This window comes from Peromyscus eremicus, chromosome 7, assembly GCF_949786415.1.
Source record: "Peromyscus eremicus chromosome 7, PerEre_H2_v1, whole genome shotgun sequence".
Classification (NCBI taxonomy): Eukaryota; Metazoa; Chordata; class Mammalia; order Rodentia; family Cricetidae; genus Peromyscus; species Peromyscus eremicus.
The window spans coordinates 18,477,983-18,500,306 of NC_081422.1; the positions used below are offsets into that span (position 1 = coordinate 18,477,983).

At 44.9% G+C, this 22,324-nt stretch overlaps 1 protein-coding gene across 2 annotated transcripts in view; it reads left to right on the forward strand.

Annotated features, from left to right (window-relative positions):
* The window catches only part of Bbs9 (Bardet-Biedl syndrome 9), a 434,048-nt gene that overhangs the window by 15,846 nt on the left and 395,878 nt on the right, over positions 1 to 22,324 (forward strand). For both annotated transcript variants that reach the window (XM_059267526.1, XM_059267527.1), the window contains exons 3-4: positions 4,794 to 4,944; positions 20,685 to 20,749. In XM_059267526.1, the coding sequence (XP_059123509.1) occupies positions 4,794 to 4,944; positions 20,685 to 20,749 (216 nt within the window). The remainder of the gene's footprint in view (positions 1 to 4,793; positions 4,945 to 20,684; positions 20,750 to 22,324) is intronic.

The window sequence follows — 22,324 nt, forward strand, 5'->3', positions numbered from 1 at the left end:
TAGGGTATTCAGCTGTCTGATCACCAGAGTAGGCCAGTTCAGACACCCTCTTGACTATTGCCAGTAGTCTAAAGTGGGGTCATTCTTGTGGATTCCTGGGAACTTCCCTAGCACTCTGTTTCTCCCTATTCACATGATGTCTTCATTTATGATGGTATCTCTTTCCTTGATCTCCCACTCTGTCCCTGTTCCAGCTCAAAGTTCCCATTCCCCTATGTTCTCATCCCCCATCACTTGCCCTCCATTACCCCCCCTCACTCCCAGGTTGCTCATGTAGATCTCATCTATTTCTCCTTTACTGGGTGATCCATGCATCCTTCCTAGGGCCCTCCTTAGCTAGCCTCCCTGGAGCTGTGGGTTGCAGTCTGGTTATCCTTTGCTTTATATCTAGTATCCACTTATGAGTGAGTATATACCATGTTTGTCCTTCTGAGTCTGGGTTACCTCACTCAGGATGATATTTTTTTAGTTCCATCCATTTGCCTGCAAATTTCATGATGTCATTGTTTTTCTCTGCTGAGTAGTCCTCCATTGTGTATATGTACCACATTTTCTTTATCCGTTCTTCAGTTGAGGGACATCTAGGTTGTTTCCAGGTTCTGGCTATTATGCATAATGCTGCTATGAACGTAGTTGAGCATGTGTCCTTGTGGTATGATTGAGCATTCCTTGGGTATATGCTCAAGAGTGGTATCATTAGGTCTTGAGGTAGATTGATTACCAATTTTGTGAGAAGTCTCCATACTGATTTCCACAGTGGCTGTACAAGTTTGCACTCCCATCAACAGTGGAGGAGTGTTCCCTTTGCTCTGCATCCTCTCCAACATAAACTGTCATTAGTGTTTTTGATCGTAGCCATTCTGACAGGTGTAAGGTGGTATCTCAGAGTTGTTTTGATTTGCATTTCCCTGATGACTAAGGATGTTGAGCAATTCCTTAAACGTCTTTTGGCCATTTGAGATTCTTCTGTTGAGAATTCTTTGTTTAGCTCTGTAGCCCATTTTTTAAAATGAGACTGTTAGGTATTTTGATGTCTAGTTTCTTGAGTTCTTTATATATTTTGGAGATCAACCCTCTGTCAGATGTGGGGTTGGTGAAGATCTTTTCCCATTCTGTAGGCTGTCATTTTGTCTTATTAACTGTGTCCTTTGCCTTACAAAAGCTTCTCAGTTTCAATAGGTCTCGTTTATTAATTGTTGCTCTCAGTGTCTGTGCTACTGGTGTTAGATTTAGGAAATGGTCTTCTGTGCCAATGTGTTCCTTCCTACTTTCTGTTCTATCAGGTTCAGTGTAACTGAATTTATGTTGATTTCTTTGATCCACTTGGACTTGAGCTTTATACATGGTGATAGATATGGATCTATTTGCAATCTTCTACATGTTGACATCCAGTTATGAAAGGCAGAGTTTTTAATGACAAGAGGAATGAAAGGTTCTCAATCTATTTAGTAGCAAGAGATTCATTAGTGCTCTTTGCATTAAAAAATATTTATTTTTATTACTTTTTATAAATTACATGCGTTTGCCTGAATTTGTGTGTGGGTTATATGCCCATGAGTGCAGGAGCCTGCAGAGTCCAGATGTCAGGTCCCCTAGAGTGAGATTTTCAGATAGTTACTTGTGAGGCACTTGACATGGATGCTGAGGACCCAGCTGGGGTCCTCTGCAAGAACAGTACATCTCTCCAGCTGCTAACTAGTGTTCTGGATGAGGGTTAATGAGTATTCACTTGTAGATATGTAGTGAGTGACGGAGAGTGGGAGGTACAGGGACTATGGCTCCTTAAAGAAACTCGCTATAAAAAGCACAGGTAAGAAAGAGGAGGACAGTGCAGAGCCTAGAGATTTTTTTCCCCATTGTGACAAAGACAAGGGGACTAGAAAGGAAAGTTCCCATGCCTGTTTAAATCTGATGAGCCCTTTTGTCCCCGATTCTGATCCTGCCTCTCCCAGTCCTCTCAGGACATCTACTCTACCAGTTCCGTCCTCTGTAACACTGTCTTTCTGGCCTTCTAGAATTAGTAGAACTCAAAGTCAGTACTCAGGATACTTGCAGAGCATGGCTGTTTGCTTTTGTCAAGTGCATCTGTGCAAGTGAGCATTAGTCCCTGTGTTAGTCAGTGTTCTGCTGTGAAGAAACACCATGGCCATGGCAACTCTTACGAAAGAAAGAAAGCTGGGGCTGGCTTACAGTCCAGAGGTTTAGTCCATCATCATCATGGCGGGAAGCATGGTGGCACCCAGGTAGACATGGTGCTGCAGGAGTATCTGAGAGTTCTACATCTGGATCTGCAGGCAGCAGGAAGAAAGAGTGACACAGGGCCTGCCTTGAGCTTCTGAAATCTCAAAGTTCACCTCTAGTGACACACTTCCTCCAACAAGGCCACACCTCTTTATTCAAATAGTGCCATTCCCTGGTGATGCCTATGGGGCGTCCTTCTCATTCAAACAATCACAGTCCCCTTCTCTAGGAGCATACAGTGCTTTTCCTCCATGGTCTCTGTTTCTAGTTCCTGTTTTCAGGTTCCTGCCCCGACCTGTGCCAATAATAGGCTAACCTGTAAGACAAATCAACACTTTCCTCCTGTCCATGGTTTTGATCAGTGTTTTATTGCATCATCTGATAACAGTCTAGGGCAGAACACCAGGTCCCAGAAGATGAGCTGTGATAATTTATTTATTCTGTTTCTTTGCGTGGTGCTCTCAAACCCACCTAGAGCATGGACAGGAGCCTTACTGCTTGGTGCTCCCACAGAACACAAGATGCCAAATATCCTCCTTGCAGTGATATTCATGCTTACATTTTATTCTCTGTGTTAATTTCTACACCAGTTAACTTTTTTTTTTGGCTACAAGTAATAGGACATCATGATAAATGAAGAAGGACTGAGAATACTAACACCCTTCCAACAGCAAAGCAGGGTTTGTCTGGAACTTGACAGGAGCAGAAATGATCATGGTGTCACTGACCTTGCAGACTTCCAGAATGCTGCCATTGGGTCTTCTGGATTCCAGATGGCTTTGTGTTTCTTTAGGACTGAGGTCCCCATGGGAGTGCCTTTCCTGGTGATGCTGAGGACTTAAGAGTTAGTCTGGGGGAACTGCCTAGTCCATGGCCTGGCTCAGTAAGCACCGAGTAAAGGAAAGGCAGACTGCCTCTGAAATGGATGATTGGTTTCTCTTTTTAATTAAATTTTTTTATTCATTTTACATGCCAACCACAGATAAAGATTTGTCTCTTAATATCACTATAACAAAGTATCACTCTAATGACTTAAAATGACAGGCACATGTTCTGTCACAGTTGTAGGTGCTGAGCTTTGGAAATCAAGGTGTTGTCAGGGCCATGCTGTTTCTCTGGTTTCTAGTATTTCTTTGCCTCTTCTAGTATTATTTTAAAATATTCATTTATTTATTTATTTATATTATGTGTATTGTTTAGGTGTTTGCTGGTGTGAGTCACGCGTACCATATGTTGCAATACCAAATGGTGGCCAGAAGAGGGCATCGGATACTCTGGAACTGGAGTTGCAGGTGGTTGTGAGCCACCATGTGGGTGCTGAGAACTGAACTCGGGTCCTTATGCAAGAGTAGTCAGTGCTTTTAACTGCTGGACCATCTCTTTAGCTCCTTCTAGTTTTTCTGATGACTCTAGGGTCCTTATTTGTTTCTTCTAAGTTCCAGTAATCCAAGACACTCTTTGGTTTGTAGATGTATCATTCCAATTTCTGCCAGTATTGTCAGATGGACATATCCTAGTCTCCAATTTATTCTCTGTCTTCCCTCAGCTTCTGTGGTGGTGTGAATGAGAATGGCCCCATAGGCTCATATATTTGAATGCTTGGTCCCCAGTAGGTGGAACTGATTGGAAATGGCCCTGTTGGAGGAGGTGTGTCACTGGGTGGGGTAGGCTTTGAGGTTCCAAAAGTCCGTTCCATTCCCAGTTCACACACTCTCTCTTTGCTTCCTACTTTTGGGAAGGGATGTAAGAAAGCTTTTAGCTACTACTCCAGTGCCATGCCCGCCTGCCTGCTGCCACACCTGCCGCTGTGTGCCTTGCTATGGCTCTGAACTCTTAAGCCCCAAATCAAACATTTTCTTTGATAAGTTACCTTTGTCATAGGTGATAGAAAAGTAACTAAGGCAGCGTCTAAGTGCTAGGACTACATGTCTGTGCCAGCTCACCTGGCTGCTTTGCATCATAATTTGGCATTTAGATTCCTCTATGTCTTTTTCCCTAAAGGACAGTTGTATCCTCATTTTAACTTGGTTATATCTGCAAAGACTTTTCAAACTGCATCACTGGAGCAAGGATTTGAACATATCTTTTTGGAAGACATCATTTACATTCCTATACACATTCCTCCCTTAACTACTGAGCCCAAGACCATTCACTGTTAACAGGGGCACTCCAATGAGTGTCTTCAACAGTCATAATCAACCATAGAATTAACATTCCATGATGAAACAAGTCTGTAATCTTTATCAGTTTTTTGAGACAGTGACTTGCTGTCATTGAGCTGAATTATGATGGATATCAATTGATGCTTAAGAAAAACCCACTCATTTTCACTAGTATCCTTGACTTTTAGTGATGGAGAGCTGCTTTTTGAGAAGGTATGTGTTACTCACAAGTTCTCTTTAATCACATCATCTGTTGGTAGAGTGACTTTGTGTTTGAAGCAAGGTTAGGATGTTTTAACATTCTGACTTCTTTAGTCTTCAGAAAGTTGATTCCCCACGATATTTGCTAATGTCTGTTTGTTACTCTGTCTTTTAAAAATCTGTCTACAGATAAAATCATCGTGGGCAGCTTCATGGGCTACTTGAGAATCTTTAATCCCCATTCTGTGAAAACTGGAGATGGGCCTCAGGCTGAAGATTTACTTCTGGAAGTGCACCTGCGGGACCCTGTGCTTCAAGTGGAAGTCGGGAAGTTTGTCTCGTGAGTGTGGGGTTTCCTCTTGGGCATCACATCTGTGCCTCATGGGGACACTTTTACAGATTTAAAATATTATTTCGTGGATTGTACATTATAGATACATGTCTTGCAGGCAAGCAACATGTTCTGAACACTTTTTATGTTGAAACATGTACATTTAAGATGAGTTAATGTAGTGATTTATTAGTGTGTATATCTGTATGAGTGTATATGCGTGTGTGTGCAGGTGCACACTCTACGTCTTCCTTTTGGAGAGTGAACATGAACCTAGGGCTTGCAATTTCTTGGGTATGCTAGCCCCAAAGCCCCAGTAGCCCTCCTGTTTCTGCCCCCTTTGGAGCTGGGTTACAGTTGAGTAAAGGACGCCTCCCTTGCTGTACGGGTGCTGGGAACTGAATAGTGGTCTTTATGATTGTCCAGCAAGCTCACTTCAATACTGAGAACATTTTATAGTAATGAACTTGAGAAATTAGACATTACAGCACCGGGACAGAGATAAGCTTATAGACCAAGCCATATTTACTTATGAAAGAACACCTCAGGTAAATATCTGTTTAATAGGTATACAAAGATGCAAATTACTATTACTTTTCTTCATAGTTTTGAAATTTAAAATGAACTACTTATTTAAAATAGAAAGATCCTGTCTTGAAGTCAGGTCAATCCATGAAGTGTTTTGTCCCTATGAAAAATGTTTCAAAGTGCGCTCTCTCTCTGTGTCTGTCTCTGTCTCTGTCTCTGTCTCTCTCTCTCTCTCTCTCTCTCCCCTCTCATTTCTACACGTCTCTCTCTCTCTTCCTTTCTTTCTTTCCCTTTATAAGTTGCTATGTGTAAGTAAATTTGTTGCAACTCTGTGGATTTGGTCCTGGATTTTGGCACCAAAATGTGAGTTTTGCAACTCTGGGGGAGAGGTATCCTGACCACTTGGGGAGTCACGTGATGGTTGGAGTTGTGATGAGACAGCAGCTCTAGAGGGCGAGGTAGCTGCTTAGAACAGCTGACAGCTTCAGGACAAGGTATCCAGATGCTGCGAGCCGCAAACCGCTTAGGCCAGCTCTAACAGCTGGAGGGCCAAGGTGTCCTGGATACCTCGAGCCACTTAGGGGATACAGTTCTGCCCTGGAGGGGAAGCTATTCTGACTGCTCGGGAGAGTCAGGCCTGGAGCTGCTAGGGCAGTTCAGCCGGGAAGGGTATCCTGACTGGGAGAGTCAGGCTATACCTGCTGTGGTGGGGGATGGTTTCCCCACAGGATATAGCAATCCTGCTCCTCTCCTGGAGAGCTGTTACAGCTGAGCTTTGCTTAGCCCTCACTTAAGGGTGCTTCCTAGCAGAGTTCTGCTTCTCCAGCCTAAGATGTTGCTTCTTTTGCTTCACTCTGCAAAAAGGAAAACCCCTGTAGAAATGTAGCAATCTCCTCTGGCTCCAGAGAAAAGTGTTACTTTTTCAGTTCTTCCTTGCTCTGTCCACTGAGGGACGTCTCAGCATGGATCTTCTGTTCACCAGTGAATGAAGATCTTCATAACCAAAACTCTTTTGAGAAAGAGATTTATTTGGGAAGGAGGGGTCCAGGAGAGTGGCTGCCTCTACCAGGGTGGAGAGAACAGCTCACAACTGACCAGGCAGGGTGGTTTATATAGGATGCTTTGGGGGCAAAGTCAACCAGGGATTGGCTAGTTTTTTTCCTGCCCAGGGATTGGTCAGTTTTGTGGACTGGGGGCAGAGATGGCCCTGATTTCAGGGCCAAGCTGTGTTTCTTTCACTGGCCTTTCTTGGTGTTTTGACAATAATTCTAAGGCCAGGGCACATTTCTTCCACTGACTCTGATTCTAGGGACCAGGAGTATTTCTTTGGCACTAGTTTCAGAGTCAGGGCATGTTTCCTGGGTTCTGGGTTTGGGCATAAAGTGTTCATTTCTCTGGCTCAGATCCCAAACCCAGGCTGTGTTTCTGGTCCTGGGCTCCAGGGCCAGAGTGCTACTTTCGTGCTCTGTGATTGGTTGGTTTCACAGGTCAGTTGGCCAGGGGCAGAGGTAGCTCTGATCTGAGCCAAACTGTGTTTCTTTCTGCCCTGATCTGAGCCATCTTTCCCTAGTTCTGGGGTCCAGGGTCAAGGTAGGTTTCTTTAGCCAGCCTCTTTTCCCTACACTATGGTCATGGAGTCTCTTCACACCAACAAAAACCCTAAGATGCTGGTGTGTAGATGTAACAGTCTTATTAAATAAGAAACAGAGCCAAATGCAGAGTTAAAAGCCCAAGAGTTCAGAGCAGTAGCTAAGAGCTGAGACTAAAACCGCCTTCTTACCACCCACTGCCATCCTTCCTCTCAGAAAGAGACCTACTTCCTGTGTGTCTGTCTTTTTATTGACTTTCTGTTCTACCATCTCATTGGTTGTAAACCCAGCCACATGACCTCCTCATCACTGCCTGTCTATAAGGATCTCCAGGTCTCTATGGTTCGTATTGAGATTAAAGGTGTGTGTCTCCATACTGGCTGTGTCCTTGAGCACATAGAGATCTGCCTGTCATGGGATTGGATTAAAGGCATGCACCACCACCGCCTAGCTTCTGCTATGGCTTGCTATTAGCTCTGACCCCCAGGCAACTTTATTTATTAGCATACAAATAAAATCACATTTCAGCACAAATAAAATATCACCATACTGGTGGTGGGCTTTAGGAGTCTATAACTTGGCCCCACCTTTACATGTTTTCTCTGCTTCCTATGTATGACTGAGATGTGGTCTCTTGGCTTCCTGCTCTTGCAGCCATGCTTCCCTTGCCATTATGAGCAGCTAGCCCCCTGGAAATCATGCCAACATAGACTTCCTTAAGTTGCTTTTGGTCATGGTATTTTATAACAGCAACATAAAAGTAGCTAATACATTGTAAAAGTAGCTAATATATCCAATAAACCTGTATTTCTTGGTCTTTAAAAATACTGTGAGTTGAGTGTGGAGGTGCAGGCCTGTAATCCCAGGACTGGAAAGGTTGAGGCGGGATTGCTTTGAATTTGAGGCCAGCCTAGGTCGCATAGAGATACCCTGTCTCAAAAAACCTAAACAAAGAAAAATATAACAACAATAACAACAGCAAAAATCCCAAATTCATAAAAGTATGATGACTATAAATGGGACCAACAAGAAAGGAGACAGGGAATGGGGAAAGGAAGTGTCATCCAAGTACCATATACACATGCCATATGCATATACATAATGCATATGTATATTACATATAATGAAGCCACCATTTTATGTAATTACTATATGCTGTTTTAAAAAAGCCAATCATCCAGCTTGAGTCCTGTGTCCTAACCTGAAAGTCCCCTTCCTGTGTGTGATAGTTTAGTGGCAGAAGGCAACCTTGGCGGGTTGGAGCCAAGGGGCATCACAAAGTCACACCATGTGACAGAGCTCACATGGGAGGTTTATTGGGGGGGGGGGTACAGAGGCAGATTCTGAGTGAGAGCAGAAGGAAAGAGAGAGAGGGGTGAGAAGGGCTTGCACACGGGCTTCGAGAGTGCTCTACTTAGTGGCTGCCGCAGCTAGTGTCACATCTTGGCTGCTGCTGATGACATGTCCTACTAGGTCCCCGAGAGCAGGCCAGTGTAAATGCCTGAATGCTAATACTGTGGTCTAACTTGCATGGTACCAGAAAGTGCTATGAAAGCTACCAAGCAAGGGGAGCAGTCAGTAGACCTACCTGCTATGACATCTGTGAACTACAGCACCCATCAGCATGGCAAGATACCCCTAAAGGTGCAATCATGGCATTCATATCTTGGTGGTAACTAACAGCTCTCTAGTTAGACTTAAGGCCCACTCAACATGAGGGGAATCATGCCTGGTACTAGAAACAGCCAACTACCTGGGACTGTCAAGGCCGTGCATCTTAGAGGAGAATCTACTACCACCACTTTTCTAGGCCAGCATAATTCCTAACTGCATTCTAAAACTTATCCTTAGACATACAGGTAAGCATAGCTCTCACCCCCCATAAAAGAAGCCTTTCTTTACAACAAATGGAGACCATTGCAGAAAACCACAACTGCACACAGTGCAGAGATGAACAGATCATGGAGAGTCCAGTCCCAATGGACACATCTTTAACACAAGTCCTGCACCTAAGGGCACATGGTGGATGAGAGGGCAGAAATGTCATGAGAGCCAGAGGACCAGGAAGTCTTCTGTGAGACCAGAATTCCTAGAAATGGCTTCCTAAACAAGAATTGTGGGGTCTGTAAATGCCATAGTCAGCAGAGTAACGATCTGTGTGAGGCAAGAAGGAAGTCTGGTTCAACACAACCCAGTACCTGGTCTTGGTTCAAACTCCTAAAGTCTGACACCGGGTGGTTTATTTGAGGCATATTTAAGCATAGCACAATTTTGGAAGAAGGTTTCTAGGTAATAATTGAAAGGAAAAATATTGGCTCAGGACCCCCAAGGACAAGTTCTCAGCACAGAAGAGATTTATTTGTCCTAGAGGGACAGAAGGCAGGAATAAGAGACAAAGATGGGAGATAGAGGACAAGGGAGAAGGGGAAGGGAACAAGGGAGAGCAGACAGGGGTAGTTGTCTTGGAGGGAATGCCCCTGGCTAGAGAGGAGACAGGCATGGCACACAGGAAAATGGCAGTTTCTGAAGGTAAAGAGGAAACCCTGTGTTAGGACAGGCATGCTAACTAGGTAAGGCAAAGGGGGCTTTTGATTGCTGGACTTCAATACTGTGATAGCTGGACTTTGGTGGTCAGCCTCAGGAGGAGGAAGTGGCCAAATAAGGGAATAGACCTTGGTGGCTGGCTTCAGGAATGGAATCTAAAGGATTTTAGCACGGCAGAGGGAATGTGGGAGGGCAAGGCCTACCAGAGCCATGCTTGCCACACTCGAGCTGGCCAGAACCCCTTCAGTAATTAACTCAATCCTGTGTGTACAACAAAGCTTAAGACATGATTACATCAAACTCTTGGTAAAGTACACATGACTGCTTCCATAAAGATGGGTTCTATGAACTGACTACATTTGACATCTTAAGGGTCTAGGGAAGGATCTGGTGTGGTGTTGATCATACAGATAGTGCAGTGGTCACAGTGGTCACCAGGCTATCAACCATCTCTACTCTCTTTGTAAAGTACTTGTGACATCTTTCATAAGGATAGGTGTGAGGGTTTGAAAGAAAATGGCTCCCAAAGGGAGTGGCACCATTAGGGGTATAGCCTTGTTGGAGGAAGTGTGTCACTGTGGAGGTGGGCTTTGAGGTCTCATATGTGCTCAAGCCATGCCCAGTGTCTCAGACCACTTCCTGTTGCCCGCGGGATCAAAATGTAAGAACCCTCAGCTCCTTCTCCAGCACCATGTCTGCCTGCATGCTGCCATGTCCCACCATGATAATGGACTAAAACTCTGAACTGTAAGCCACCCAATGAAATGTTTTCCTTTATAAGAGTTGCCATGGTTACAGTGTCTCTTCACAGCAATAGAAACTTTAACTAATATAGAAGTTGGTACCAGGGACTGAGGGGTTGCTGTGATGGGCCTGGCTTTTGTTTGAAGGAATGTGGATCTTGGGACTATGGGTTAGAAAAGCAGTTGAAGACTTTAAGTTCTGGTTAATGGGCCATTCTAGTAGGAGCATGGAAGACAGTGGTGCTGAATGTGATTTAAACTGTGGGGGCCTGGCTCAAGAGGTTTCAGAGGAGAAGAATTTTAGTAGGTTGCCTAGAGATCGTTGTTGTGATATTTTAGTGAAGAGTGTGGCTGCCTTTTGCCCTTGTCCAAAGAGTCTGCCTGAGGCAGAAGTGAAGAGATTTTGATTAATTCCACTGGCAGAGGAAATCTCAAAACAGCCTAGTATAAACTTGTCATGTGGCTGTTAGTGTTAACTCTGATGAAGATTTATAATGAAAAGGAGCAAATAAAGCTCTTCACTCATTTACAGTTCAGAGTTTCGTTCATTATCATCATGGTGGGACATGGTGGCGTGCAGTGAGATATGGTGCTGGAGAAGGAGCTGAGGGTTCTTACATTTTGATCCTGCAGGCAACAGGAAGTGGTCTGAGACATTGGGCGTGGCTTGAGCATATATGAGACCTCAAAGCCCACCTCCACAGTGACACACTTCCTCCAACAAGGCCATACCCCTAATGGTGCCACTCCCTTTGGGAGCCATTTTCTTTCAAACCCTCACACCTATCCTTATGAAAGATGTCACAAGTACTTTACAAAGAGAGTAGAGATGGTTGATAGCCTGGTGACCTCTGCACTATCTGTATGATCAAACTGAGCAAATAAAAATACAAAATGTAAAGATTGAGAAAAAGGGCACCAGGAAGTGGAATAGAGCTAAATCTTGCATTCAAGGAGATAAACAGATTAAGAAATGAAATAAAGGGAGTGGTGACCTTAGGGCAAGATCTCACCCAGCTAAATTTCCAACTTGTGAAAAGGAATTAAAGAAAAGTTTAGAGCTGGGTGTGGTGGTGCACACATTTAATCCCAACACTCTGGAGGCAGAGATTGATATCTGAGTTTGAGGCTAGCCTGGTCTACAGAGCAAGTTCCAGGACAGCCAAGCTTAGGCAGTGAAGGAAACCATGGAAAGCAGAAGGCTGGTGAAGATGTAACTGAACAGGGGACCATGTTCCAGCCCCAGCAAGCAGCAGAACTGGACAGCTTCAACTACACGGCTTTAGAGACAAGAACAGAAGAAAGGGATTCTGGAACCTTTTTCAGTGACTAAGGAAGGCCTCTGAGGCCAGGCCTGTGTCAGGGGTGTCCCAGATTGGAGGCATAGAGGCTGTTGTGTGAAGCCTGTGAAGTTGAAGCGTGGATTGCCTTGGAGATCTCAAGATGTTAGAGATGCCAGAGCTGTGGGATTCCTACTGAGGAGAGCTGCTAACAGGGAGTGGAAGCAGCCCAAGAGGAAGTGTGTTGCAGTCAACAAAGCTGAAAGGAGTTGGAGATCTGAAGAGTGCTTTGACATCAGACATGGAGATACAGAGTTTGGAGTTTGCCCAGCTGGTTTTTTGTCTTGCTTTGGTGCAGTATTTCCTTGCTATGCTCCCTTCTCTGCATTTTGGAAGGGTAATGTGTTAGGGTCTGTGAGAAGTCTTGTAAAAGACCACCAGACAGGATGCAATCAGCAGGAGTGTTTACTATCTCAAGAATAAGGGTATCGGCATGCTGGGGCCGTGCATCAAACACAAAGTCAAAAATGATGACCTCCAAGAAAAGCTTGCAGGCTCTTTTATATACAAATAAAGGGATTCTAAAGCAGTGTGTTCATTCTACCTATGATTGGATTACACAAGTGGCAATCATATTAGTACATTTCTAATTGGTTAGGGCCGGCAGGGGTGGACTAAGGCTACAGCTTTTCCATTCTTGAGCAAGTCTGGACAGGCCCCAGGCTTTGTCCTTATTTGGTTATTACCTGTGGAGGGGGAAGGGGTTTGGCCCAGGCTGCATGCAGTTTCCTGTGTTTCAAGAGGCAGAAACTGAGGCCTAGTTCTTAACTGAGTTATTAGGAGCCTGTCATGGTATTTGCCTGGCCTTCTCATGATGTGCCATTATATGTCGGAAGTATGTGATCTGCTTTTTGATTTTACAGGGGATTATAGTTAAGAGATTGCATGAATCTCAGAAGAGACTTTGAACCTAATACCTTTAAATAAATTTGAGACTGTTATAGATCATGGTGACTTTTGAAGTTGGACTGAATGTATTTTTGCATTATGATATGGCTATAAGCCTTTGGGGCTAGGGAGTGGAATGTGGTGGTTTGAAAGAAAATGACCCCAAAGGGAGTGGCACTATTAGGAGGATGGCTTTGTTAGAGTAGGTATGGCCTTTTTGGAGGAAGTGTGTTGCTGTGGAAGCAGGCTTTGAGGTCTCATATATTCTCAAGCCACGCCCAGTAAGACAGACCACTTCCTGTTTCCTGTGGGTCAAGATGTAAGACTCTCAGCTCCTTTTCTAGCACCATGTCTGCCTCAGTTCCTGCCATGATGATAATGGACTAAACTTCTGAACTCTAAGACACCCCAATTAAATGTTTTCCTTTGTAAGAGTTGTCATGGTCTACTGCAGGATATTTGATCACACTGAAACCTGAGACTGTTAAAAATCATCCTTAGGTCAGGAGGCGGAGCCAGCAACTAGTTGACAGGAATTAGCCATAGAGAGTATAGAGAAGCTAGAAAGACAGATAGAGAGATGCACAGGAAGGAGTAGGGAGGGACTTGGAGTTTCATGGTTTTTGGTTTGGGGCAGCTGGAGAGATGCTCTCTTGCTGTGTCTCTGCCAAAAAGGAAGGTGTGCTTCTCAGCCTCTCTGAGCTAGCAGGTTTTCACCCCAACATATGAATCCCAAGTCCTTATTGGTAAATAGAATGGTAGAGACTTAGTTAAAAACTATATTTGACAACAGTGGCAGAACGGGACCAGCAGGACTGGAAGTCCCACCAGGCTGCAGCCTGAGTGGTGCGGTGCTGACTAAGGGGCCCCAGGGCTGCAGACAGTAGTTAGAATATCAGTAGATTCAGGTGAAAGATGGAAAATCAGCAGTATTGTGGGGTTTCTTCACAGCAGCAGAAACCCTAACTAAGACAATGCTCAAGATAAGGGTCTGGGGAGGAGGACTGAGATAAGCATAAGAGTCAGGAGGAGCCAGGTGTGGCCTCAGCCATACAGATGGCACAGAGGTCACCAGGCTCTTAACCATATCCATTCCCAGCTTCTGGGCTGTAAACAGATTATACATCTCTTCCTTGAAGAGACAACCCTGTGTGTTTGACATTCCTTATCTGTGAGCACAGGGACCTCTGTGTCCCAACACTGAACAATGACAATATTGATAGATATGCTAATGTGTAAGGGAGAAAAATCTCACAGGGTCCCACCTCTAGTCAAAGAACTATAGGCAGGCAATGGCTGCCCAGAGAAGGAGGATCAAGCACCCCCAATTTAGCATCCTAGTGGTTAATTCAGTTTGTACATATCCCCAGCCTTCATTATAATATCAAAGAAAAAGGCAGGTTATTTGAGAAAGCAATAGGGGAGAAGACAGGAGGGGTTGGGAGGCAGAAAGAAGGGGGAAAATAATGTAATTATATTTTAATTTAAATAAATCTAGGGGCTGGAGAACTGGCTCAGTGGTTAAGAACACTGACCACTCTTCCAGAGGATCTAGGTTCAATTCTCAGGACCCACATGGCAGCTCACAACTGTCTGTAATTCCAGTTTCAGGGAATCCAGTGCTCCCTTCTGGCTTCTGTGGGCACTGCATGCATGTGGTGTATAGATAGATATACATGCAGGCAAAATACCCACACACATTTAAAAAAAGCCAGTCTGGTTGTGTCTGTGATCCCGCCACTTGCAGGGCAGAGCAGGAGGACAGGAGTTCAAGGCCACCCTGGGCTACATGAGACCTTGTCCGAAAATGGAACAAATAAATATAAAGTTAAAAAAGTATTGTGGAAGTTATCATACAGGTAGGCTTGCCTCATCTTTGTGAACCCCCTTTGCCCTCTTACATCTCATTAGTCCTCTGAACCCTGTATGAATTGTGGTTCACTCCATTTGTTCATTGTTATTGGCACCATTATTCAGAATCCTGAGATCTGTTTGAAAACCAAAGAACCATCTCACGTATTGTCCTAGACAGGGTTACTGTTGCTGTGAGGAAACAATGACCAAAAGCAAGTTGGGGAGGGAAGGGTTTTTAGGCTTACACTTTCACATCACTGTTCATCATTGAAGGAAGCCAGGACAGGAACCCAAAGTGGGCAGGAACCTAATGCAGGAGCTGAGGCAGAGGACATGGAGGATGCTTGATAAATGATTTCTTTACCGTTTATTAACAAAAAAAATAGTAAAAACAAATATAAAGAACAAATGAGGACCCTAAACCGACTCACAAGCCATTGCCTAACACTTGCTTCTGACTTGAAGACTGCCCCTTCTCTGTCACATCCATCTGTAGCAGGAATCTTAAAGAGTCTTTATTAATAAAACAAACCGGGAGCCAAGTATTAGGGTGAACACTGGAAGATCAGAGAGACAGAACAAGCCACAGCTACCTCACCTTGCCAATTCCTCAGCTGATCCTGTTTCCTCAGACTGGAAGCTTCTGTGTCCTCATTTGAATGGCTCTCAGCTGAACTGCTGCTCAAAGCCTAAAAGCTTAACCAGCCAAATGCTTCTAGTTTCTGGTCCTCACGCCTTATATACCTTTCTGCTTTCTACCACCACACCCTGGGATTAAAGGCTCACTTTCTGGGATAAAAGGCGTGAGTCACCATGCTGGGCTGTATCCTTGAACACATGGATTTCTGGCTCTGGAATGCTAGGATTAAAGGTGTGAGTGCCACCATTTTCTAGCCTTTGTATCTAGTGGCTGTTCTGTCTCTGACCCCAGATAAGTTTATTAGGGTGCACAATATTTTGGGGAATACAATACCACCACAAACCCCGCCTCTTGGACCAAAATGCTCCTCTCAATTGGCTAGTGGACTGGTGACAGAATTCTCCTAACAGTTGCTGCTTACTGGCTGTTTCCTATGTCTTGTTCAGCCTGGTTTCTTATAGAATCCAGGACCACCAACCCAGGGATGGCACCATCTACAATGGGCTGGGTCTTCCCTCATCAATCACTAATTAAGAAAATGCCTTACAGGCTTGCCCACCACCTGATCTTTTGGAGGCATTTTCTCAGTTGAGGCTCCCTTCTCTCCAGTGACCTCTAGTAGTATCAAGTTGACATAAAGCTGGCCAGCACAAGTATGAACTCTCTTCCAGGGACATGCTTCATTTTGTTGGAGACATGGACCATGAATGCATTAGGCCAGTGTGTGAAGTAAGACTTTTATGGCCTGCATTGTGTTGTGAAACAGTGCACAGCAGCCTTGACGAGTTTGAGCCAAGGTGAAAAGACAGCCACACCACGCATATGTGGTGGGCAGCAGCATGGTGCAGTGGAAAGTCACACCATGTAGACAGGGCATCCATGTGGGAAGTCTTATTATTAAAGGGGGAGGGGAGAGGGAAGAGAGAGAAAGGGAAAGAGAGGGAAAGAGATAAAGAGAGAAAAGCAGAGGTGTGTGCAGCCTCATGGAAGGAGAAAGAGGGAGAGAGGAAGGAAGAGAGAGAAAAGGGGGAGGGTTTTTCTTTTAAAGGGGACTTTATATAAGAAGATGTCAGGATGCTGGGTGGGTCCCCAAGGGACAGGCCAGAATGCTTTTTGATCATTATAAAAAGGTGAGGTATGGATAGCAAGTGGGAAGAATGAGGATGTTGAATTCTCGAGATTGCTTCCTGCTGATTTTGGGTGAAGTAGGGAGGGAGAAGTTGAGAGTCAGAGTCACTCACAGTGGGAGGTGTGAGTGAAGAAGCATTCAGTTAGCTGTCATTCTGGAGACCCCTTGAGGGAGCTGAGAAGGCACATTACTAGGAAAAAAAAAACAAGATTGTTATCATTGGCCTCATGAGTGGGGCTAGCCATGGGAAGAGTGATAACTGCCAGAAAGAATGGGACAGAAAGCCGAATGGTGGTGGCACATGCCTTTATCCCAGCACTCGGGAGGCAGAGGCAGGATCTCTGTGTGTTCGAGGCCAGCCTGGTCTATAGAGTAAATTACAGGACAGCCAGGACTGTTTCACAGAGAAACCCTGTCTTGAAAAACAAAAAAATAAAACCCCCAAAACATGAATGGGACAGAGAAGTGCCCTGCTTGTACAGAAGAGGCAATGGTGGATGAGCCAGACGAAAGAACAGATACGCCCTTGAGTCTGGAGTGGTGGTACCAGCAGTGATGTTCCAGGAGCATGGGGAAATGGCCCGCCAAATCAAGAGTACAGGAGCCATCACATCTGCCAGAGGTGGAAAAATGCCTCTATCCATCCTGTAAAATTATCAACAAATTAGGAGATAACGGAGTCTTCTCAAGTGGGCATGTGGGTAAAGTTAACCTGCCAGTATTCTCCCGGTTGGTGTCTTTAGATGGTTCAGTGGCTGGTGGTGTATCTGGAGGGCCCCTGAGGGTTTAGCCGTGGCATGAGTCTGGCTGGAGAGGTGGACCTGTGCAAGAACCCTGTAAATGTTTGTAAAACAATTGAAACAATTTACATCTTGATGTCATAGCAAAAGCTATGGCTTTGGGTTGAAAGGTATGAACATTTTCTAGGGCCTGGTTTCAGCCCAATGAAACATATCTTTAAATTTATTACCAGAGGAAATTTACTGAGTGGAAGTGGTTAGGTGAGTGAAGAAGAAGGAGCAAGTCTTCCCTACCCTCTCCAGTGCTAACCTGTCCCTAAAAGCTGGGACCAGTAAAATCCACAGAAATGTAAGGACTCCCAAGACTGTCTGTAGTCAGTGCTCTACAGTTTGTCAAAACTGCATTTATCAGTGTTAAAACTCTGAACCTCTGAAGTTACGTCTGAAGCCAGTTTATTCTGTGTCATGAAGTCTGTGAATGAGGCACACCTGTCTGTACTTTAACAGGAAACTTACTAATGAGCTACCAAGGTGCTTGTAGTCTTGGAGTTGGGGGAAAGAGCTGTTAAAACTGGCAAATGTCATCAGATCTGAGAAGATTAAGTGAACAGAAGTGAGACAGCTTTTCTATCTTCATATAAACAAACCTTAAAGCTGTTTCTTTTTATCTAATTTACCAGGAGATACTGAGAGCAGTCATTGCAAAGTGAGTTTATCCCTTTTTTGAGTCTGATAGCAAGGTAATCTCTGCTTCTTGAATGCTGGGATTAAAGGTGTGCATCACTATATATGTATATATATTGTATATCTTTTCCCTCTCCTCCCCTCCCTCTTCTCTCCTCTCCCCTCCCCTCTCTTCATCTTCCTCTCCCCTCCTCTCCTCTTCTCTCCCCTCCCCTCTTCTACTTTCTCCTCTCCTCCCCTGTTCTCCTCTCCCTTTCCCTTCCTTCTCCCCCTCCTCTCCTCTCTTCTCCTCTTCCCCCTCTCCTCCCCTCCCCTTCTCTCTCCTCTTCTCTCCCCTCCCCTTGTGTCCTCCCCCCTCCTCTCCTTTTCTCTCCATTTACTCTGTAGTACTAGGGACTGTACCCAAGGTTTCATGCATGCTAGGCAATTGCTATACTACTGAGCTATACCCAACTTGCCATTTTTAAAAAACATGAGTTAATATGATGTCTTAACATTATAAGTCCTAGGTAGAGAACTAGAAAAAGACAGACCAAGGCTATTTTAAATCTGTGAATTAAAGTTCACCAGGGTCTTTTGATGGACTCATGAGACACCTATTCATTGCTCTCTTATATTAACTAATGCTTGCTCTCAGCTCTCTATGTGACAGTTAGGTTTATGTCTTCATAGGAAAAATGATGAGGAAGAGAGATAGAAATGGGGCAGGCAGCTCAGGGACAGTTTATGTCCTTGGCCATAAGTTGAAAATCCTCTGGCCAGGAATGTCAGAAGGGAGCTTTGGGTTCTTAGCTCCTAAGTGAGCATACCTCCCTGGAAAGGCTGAATATGAGGGTGGAACTGAAACTCCAGTCCTGACATCAATCCCTTCTGGTGAACAGCTTTGAAACCAGATCTCTAGGTTTTCACGGTAGAAATGGTTTTTGTCTGTTACAGTTTCATCCTGTGTCCTCCATGATCTTAGGGTTCCCCTCCAGGAATCTGCTTCTGGCTTTAGACATGCAGTTGCCTGCAGTTGTGCTTTCAATCCTGGCTAAGGGACCAGTCATCAGAAGGCAGATTCGCTTGCTAGAGAGTTGGGAGGAATAATTATCCCTTTAAGGAGACAGTCCTTTCATCCTAAAATTCCTGCCCTCAGTGCAGTTGTTACCTGATGCTCTGTTCTGTGCCAGCTCAATTCAAACAGCACGGCCTTTCCTCTCTCTCTGCTGCTGCTTCTCTGAGCAATTACAGAGATGGTTTAATGTTTGCAGTGTTTGCCTGGCCTGTGGCATGAGCTGTGATCAACACTGATCTATCTGGTGGGCCCAGCTCTCACTTTTGTGACCACTTGTTGGGAAGGAAGGAGGGTGACAATGAGTGACTCTGTTCTCTACTTTTGTCATCTGTTTTTAGAGATTGGTTTATTTTCTATTTTATGTGTATGTGTGTGTACCTGAATGTATGTATATGTAACATGTGTGCAGAGTCCAGAAAAGGGCATCAGAGCTGGAGTTATATAGGCTCTGAGCCTCTTCTCCAGCCCTGATTCAATAATCTTACCTGACATAATGATCTGCATTTATAAAGAAATTTTAGAGGATAAAGTCACACAGCCAAGATACAAACCTGTTGTGTCTGCCTCTGTACTGTACTGTCTTTCCACACCGTCTTGTTCTCCTACGGAACATGGATAAAGTATTGTTTTGAATACCCAGGTCCATAAAAAACATTCTGAAAGCACTAATGATTCCGTGGTAGTTGTGTAGTGAAAGTCCCATTTTTGTGGCAGGAGAGCAAAGGATGGGGATAATGGAGCTGTCAGCATTGTACGTGTGTTAGCTAGCAGAGGTCTTCCTTTGTAAGGAGGGCCCCAGGGCTCTGAGCAGTGATCTTGTGGAGAAGGGAGAGTCAGAATCAAGTCTTCCCACTTCAGTTTTACTCCTTGCACTTTCCATTGACTCTACCAGATTCCGTGCTGGAGGCTGCGTGTGCATGTTGGCCTGTGGTGCTTTAACTTTAAAAGAGCTGTTAATATTTAAGAACCAGGAGGTTTCACATAAAACCTCTGCTTTCTGGCTTTTCTTGAAAAATTGTGGAGATCTGGCCAGAAGCCCAGAACCAAATAGTAGCCACCTCCTTCAGCCTGGCTGTAGTCTTCAGTTAATCATAGCCTTCCACAGCCTTTCCTCATTAGCGTCCATCTGTCTGACCCCCTGAAGCCCGTGAATTAAGGATTTCTACTCTGCCCTGTGTCTGCCTCTGGAGCCACTTGACATGGCGAGAAGGGCACTGTAGATGGTGCTATTTTATTTCCATTTGAGACTTAGTCAAAGATGAAAGTTTTCAGCACTTCTAATGAGAGTTGGGATCTGGAAGTGATCTGTGCCATTGTTACTACCGACAGCATGGATGCTCCTTCAGCTCAGGCGCTTCACAAACTTGCATTCAGTTAATTGAAACCTCTTATTTCCCAGAGGGGGATGGGCCCAGGGAGATTACGTGGCTAGCCTGAAGTCATAGGTGAGCTGGTCAGAAAGCGGGAGCGTGGAGCTCTTTGCTGGGGAGCGGACTCACAGACAGGCTCAGGGCTGATTCTTTAGGGCCTGTGTTTGGTTTAAGGCTCAGGAAGCATCTCTTCCTTTCCCCCCACCTCCTCTCCCTCCCCTCAGTACCTTCCTCTTTTGCATTCCCTTTTCCTTCTTACTCTTTTTTGTTTTGGAGATGAGGTCTTCCTATACCAGCTGGCCCTCACTCTGTAGACTGAGTTGGCCTGGAACTCACAGATCTCTGCCTGCCTCTGCCCTCAGTGCAGTAGTTAAAGGTGTGTCCACCACGCCTGGTCTCTCCTCTTCTTACTCTTTTATTTATTCCCCTCTGTGGATCTGGCTGCTTTGGAACTTTGTAACTCAGCCTTCTGTGAAGCCTGAATTAGAGGCAGGTGCCTGTTGATAGGATTATGGAATTATGTCTATGTTTTATTAACTCACAGTAGCTACAGTTATGAGTCTGTTTGAAAACAATTTGTAACAACTTTTGGGCTATATCTGAAGCTAACACTTAAACCCTTTGAAACTACCCCCTTTTGCAGAGGCACCGAGATGCTTCACCTGGCCGTGCTGCATTCCAGAAAGCTCTGCGTCTACTCCGTCTCAGGTAAGAGGACTTTCTTCTTACGTGGGTTGACATCACAAAGCTGGGCCTTGATAAAGGAGTTGAGAGTTCTTGGGAGTGAATACAAAGTGGTCATGTGAGGATTTGCTGGTCTCCATTAGCCTTCCTTACCACTCATTGTAATTCTGGACACGTTGTCTTGGCCCACTATTCCTGGTGTTCTTGTTTTTGTCAGAGGATTTCTTATCATCTCAGTGCTGTCAGGAATTGTGTCCAGAACAGCCTGTGACCAGCTACAGCAGTTCTGGATCCTCAGGACCCCTGAAGCTTAGGACATGTTCAGCAACGGCTGTTCGTTAGCTGTGGAGTCAGAGTTGTTTGAGATGTCCTTTCCTTGGTGAACCTCAGTGTTTTCTCTTTTTAGTTCCAGTTTCTCAGCTTCTTGTCTTCATTCGACCAGACTTCAATACACTTCATTTTGAGGTTAAATTGGGTTTTGTTCCCTGATGTGGTCCTGTGGGTACGAGTTTAGTGTGTAGTCTGTTGTGCCTTGATTTCAGCATTAAAATTGAGGATTGTGGGGCATTTACCCACCAACCCCACAGTTCCCCAGAGTTTTCTTGAGTGAGAGCAGCAGGAAATATTAGATAGAAGGATTTACATTGCAGAGATAAACAGAAAATAAAGGATAGCCTTGAGAGGGCCTGGAACCTTTCCAACAGGCCCCGACTGTCTCTGCCCCAGGGCATTTATAGAGACGCCAAGGGGTAGAGCAAAAGACCTCCCCCCCAGCACAGCCAAGTGCAGATTCCTGAGAGCCTCCCCGGCACCCTGCCTCTTCCTATTCCCACGATGTCCTCATCTATCATGGTATCTCCCTCCCTGCCCTCCCACTCTGTCCCTGTTCCAGCTCGACCCTCCCATTTCCCTATGTTCTCATGCCCCACTCCTCACCCTCTGCCACCCCCTCCCAGTCAGCTCAGGTAGATCTCATCCACTTCTCCTTCGCTGGTTTTGTCCTCTCTTATTTCCCTCCCACCCTGTCAGCCTCATCTTCTCTACAAGTCATCTTCATACATGCATGTCTTTTTCTTTTATGACCCACTGATTTTAATCAGTGTCCTTAATGTAACTGCTTTAGTTAGGGTGTCTATTTCTGTGATGAAATACCATAACCAAAAGCAACTTAGGGAGGAAAGGGTTGATTTTTCTTGTCTTCTATATCACTGTTCATCATCCAAGGTGGTCAGGCAGGAACTCAAGCAGGAACCTGGAGGCAGGAGCTGATGCAGAGGCCATGGAGGGGTGCTGCTTACTGGTTTGTTCCTCATGACTTGCTCAATCTGATTTCTTATAGAACCCAGGTTTATTAGCTTAGGGCTGTCCCTATTCACTGCGACCCTCCCTAATCAATCACTAATTGAGAAAATGTCCTATAGGCATGCTTGCCTACAGCTGGATCTAATGGAGGCATTTTCTCAATTGACGTTCCCTCCTCTCGGATGATTCTAGCTTGTGTAAAGTTGGCATAAAAACTAGCTGGCACAGTAACCATGGATTTGGAACTGTCCACTGGAGCTGCTTATCCTTTGGTGCTTGCCAGTGGCTGCACTAGGG